Source organism: Haliotis rubra, unplaced genomic scaffold (genome assembly GCF_003918875.1).
Source record: "Haliotis rubra isolate DU_JTF1 unplaced genomic scaffold, ASM391887v1 Scf95, whole genome shotgun sequence".
In the NCBI taxonomy this organism is placed as follows: Eukaryota; Metazoa; Mollusca; class Gastropoda; order Lepetellida; family Haliotidae; genus Haliotis; species Haliotis rubra.
In genome coordinates this window covers 1515506-1519576 of record NW_025767690.1, presented here as the reverse complement: position 1 = coordinate 1519576, position 4071 = coordinate 1515506, and the positions used below count along the sequence as shown (strand labels likewise).

The following is a 4071-nucleotide window of genomic DNA, read 5'->3' as shown; positions in this document are numbered from 1 at the left end:
CTAAATATGTCGAAGATACTGTTGAACTATCATACAAATTTGCGTTTATTGACATTCTAGCAGAAACAACAATTCAGCTGATGTCAGAAGGAGATATGTTTTGATAAGTGTCAGTATTGCACTGACATGCCGTGAAACCCTTAAAGCTGATGGATAATAATATGACATCCTAATGGAAGGTTTACAAGTGACATTATGGTGTGCCATTTTTTCTGTTTACAATGTGAAATATTACGACTTTGGTTTTATTTGTTATTTATTTTACCAGCAATCATTGATACATTGTAAAAGATATGACACACTGATCAGAAAGGCACGTTTTGTTATCCTTTACAATGTTGTCAGTGAACTCCCAATAAACCAGGAGAGAGTAATAACATATTGCATAGCCTAAACAACTATCAAACCTCAATGTGAATAACACAATGTGAATTCCTTGGAATTATTGAAGGATTTCTGCTGTTCAGGTCCCCATGACCATGTTGATTTCTTCTGTAATAATTGATGCAGCGGTGCTAATATTGTTGAGAACGTCGGCCGAACACAACAATTCCTTGGATTTATTGAAGGATTTCTGCTGTTCAGGTCCCCATGACCATGTTGATTTTGTCTGTAATAATTGATGCAGCGGTGCTAATATGGTTGAGAGATTACTCATAAACCTTCCATAGTAGTTAAGCATTCCTAGGTAGCTTTTGAGTTCAGTCACTGAAGTAGGCTCTGGAGCTTCTTTAATGGTCATAACCTTTTCTGGTACTGGATGTATTCCTTCTTTGTCAATTCTGTATCCTAAATATACCACTTCTTGCGCAAGAAAGATACACTTTTTGCGTTTAAGTTTCAATCCTGCCTCGGCCAGTCTCTGTAACACCTTGTCTAGTGTAGCCAAATGTTCCTTCCTATTACGTCCCGTGATTAGAATGTCATCAACTCTCACTAACACTCTGGGAAGTCCTCGTAATAGATTTTCCATACTTCTCTTGAATATTCCTTGTGCTGAAGATACTCCATATGGTAGCTTGTTGTATCTATACAGTCCCTTGTGTGTGTTGATTGTCACATACTTCTTGGAATTTTCTTCTAACTTAATCTGTTGGTACGCTTGACTTAAATCCAATTTTGTGAATTCTTCGCCACCTCCAAGTGTTGCATACAAATCATCAGTCTTGGGTATGGGGTAATTATCCAATTTTGAAACCTTGTTGACAGTCACTTTGTAATCCCCACAGATCCTAATTTTCGTGTCAGTCTTGACGATCGGAACAATGGGAGCAGCCCACTCCGAAAACTCTATAGGTTCAATGGTACCTTCTGCTTGTAACTTATCCAATTCTTTCTCAATCTTCTCCTTCAGGGCATAAGGCACTGGACGAGCCTTGAAGTACAGTGGTTTCACCTCAGCTTCCACATAAATCTTTGCTTCTACCCCTTTAAAAGTTCCTAACCCCTCAGAAAACAAAGTTGGATACTTGTCTACAATGCCGTGAAGTTCCTCAGATGCTTCTACCGACTTTGATTGTATTTGGTTAATTTCCACCATCTTGCTTTGCTCAAAAGTGAATATCCTCGCAATATCCCTTGGCTCAAGTTGCAGCACTTTAATCCAGTTTCGTCCCAGCAAACTTGGACGTTTCCCTTGGACGTTTAAGAACCTGGTTATGGTACTTTACTGGCACAACACAAACTCCTGATGCGAAGTTCTAAACTTGTCCTCAGGTTGAACCTCAAGATTTTTCTTCTCATTCAAATAGTTGAATGTTGATTCATCCACTACAGAAACCGCAGCTCCTGTGTCCAGTTCGAACTCTTGTGGTTGTCCATTCACTGTCAGTTTTATTACATAGGGGTCACTTCTTTCTACCTCTAAAATAAACATATTGTATCAAACGTCCTCTTGAACACTCTCACTGTATAGATCCATATGTGCTAAATCCATATTTTGTTCCTCAGAACTCTCCATCCCAGCAAGAAAATTTGTTCTATTGCCTCTCTGCGACTGTGAACCACGACTGCCTCGGCTGCCTTGATGTGGACCTCGACCTCTACTTGGACAATGATTAGTGGGAGTACGTGGCTTCCCATGATTTCTGTTTCTACATTTCTGAGCAATATGTCCAACTTGATGACAAATATAGCACTCTGAATCTTTGTAAAAACAAACAGATGATGAATGTTTACCTCCACAGCGAAAACAGTCTCCATTATGGTTATTACTTGAATAGTTTCCTCTTCCCCTCTGGATCCTATGTCCACCCCGCTGAATATGGTGATTTACAAATCTGCTGTATTCTTAGCTGTAGTTTCTGTTGCTCGTGCCAATTCCCATGCTCTTTCAAATTTCAAGGAATCTTCTGCTAACAAACGTCTCTGAATTCTTTTTATCATTTATGCCACAAACAAGTCTATCTCTCAACATATCCTCTAAATAAGTTCCAAAATTACAGAATTCAGACAATTTCCTAAGTTCTGCCACGTACTCACTCACTTACTCGGCGGATTTCCTACGGCGTGTGTGAAACTTGAACCTTTGCACAATCTCTGACGTTTGGGGATTCCGATGCTTTCTCACTGTTTCCACGAGCTCGTCGTATTTCTTGTCTCCTCATTAACGAATATGTTTTACTACCACAGACACTCAACAATATAGCTTTCTTCTTTTCCTCCTCTATCCCATTAGCCTCGAAATAATGTGACAGACGCTCCGTGTACTGTGACCAGTCCTCGTCTTCGTTAAATTCGCTGATAGAACCGAATGTCGCCATCATTCGACTGCTCTAGGATACGAAGTTAATCCTCGTCGCCAATTGTAGTGTATCACCTTCACATATCACCATACAACATCTTCTTGTTTCACACACTTTAATCGCCCCAAGAGAAACATTAGAGGTACATCACTAGGTTGGAGGATGGCCGCCGAGTGACGTCACATAGCACTCGCTTATATTTATACTCTACCCTAAAGTAATCTCTAATCCAGCCATGCGGCAAGCCCATGCACGTGAATAACATGAATATCCTCATTCCAAAGTTCAACCAATCAATACATTACAAGGTTTCGTTTTAATATTCTGCAATCCATTTTTAGTACTATCCTTCGGCCCGGATCGGCCCGAGTTTTTGGCACTTCTCCCTTCCCCCCCCCCCCGTAAATCGCAACAATTTGTGGTCGAATAGAATCACATTTTACAAAGTCTATGTATGAACGTCCCCTGGTTGCCTGATCACTACTTATTCCCACTACTTATCTAACTCCCGCCTGTCCGACCATCAGTGGGCAAATGTGACATGTTTAATATAAGTAACATAAGTTAAAGCTGTTACAGCTTTGCTAATTTACTAGAGTTACACATGAAGGCAAATGGTATTCTATCTATCTAAATAGCACTTCATAGAGTCTTATTGCGTAGTATTTAAAGCAAGCACTTTGCTCAAAGCGAAGTCCTCTTTTCTATTTTCTTAACATAGTTGCTATATCCGGCTTGGCCCGGGCTCTCAAAAGTTACAAAATGCTACATATAATGATGACTGGTCCGTTAAAGTGAAGCCGTTTTCCCTGCCAATTCCCAATATAGCCTCAGTCAAAGTGCCTGATCGGTACGGTTTGGCCCGGGCCGTCAAAAACAACTTAAACCTCAAACACGTATCTTGAATTCATTTTAAATCCATAGATTAGTATTATATCAACCTAAATAGCACTCCATAGAGTCTTATTGCGTAGTATTTGAAGCGGTGATCGGAAAGAAACTCAAGGTGTGTCTGAGAGTTGTGTCCTTATTGCCATTCAAATAGTTGAATGTTGATTCATCCACTACAGAAACCGCAGCTCCTGTGTCCAGTTCGAACTCTTGTGGTTGTCCATTCACTGTCAGTTTTATTACATAGGGGTCACTTCTTTCTACCTCTAAAATAAACATATTGTATCAAACGTCCTCTTGAACACTCTCACTGTATAGATCCATATGTGCTAAATCCATATTTTGTTCCTCAGAACTCTCCATCCCAGCAAGAAAATTTGTTCTATTGCCTCTCTGCGACTGTGAACCACGACTGCCTCGGCTGCCTTGATGTGGA

At 40.2% G+C, this 4071-nt stretch overlaps 1 protein-coding gene across 1 annotated transcript; it reads right to left on the bottom strand.

The window, feature by feature from the left end:
* Positions 1-463: 463 nt before the first annotated feature.
* Positions 464-1578, bottom strand: LOC124264919 (uncharacterized protein K02A2.6-like). Its single transcript, XM_046699700.1, has one exon. The coding sequence runs from the start codon at positions 1538-1540 to the stop codon at positions 464-466; it is 1077 nt and encodes a 358-aa protein (XP_046555656.1). The 5' UTR covers positions 1541-1578.
* Between the last annotated feature and the right edge of the window lie 2493 nt (positions 1579-4071).

What these genes read in the sequence shown, in the direction of transcription:
- LOC124264919 (XM_046699700.1), bottom strand. Translation starts at nt 1,540, where the DNA reads ATGGTGGAAATTAACCAAATACAATCAAAGTCGGTAGAAGCATCTGAG.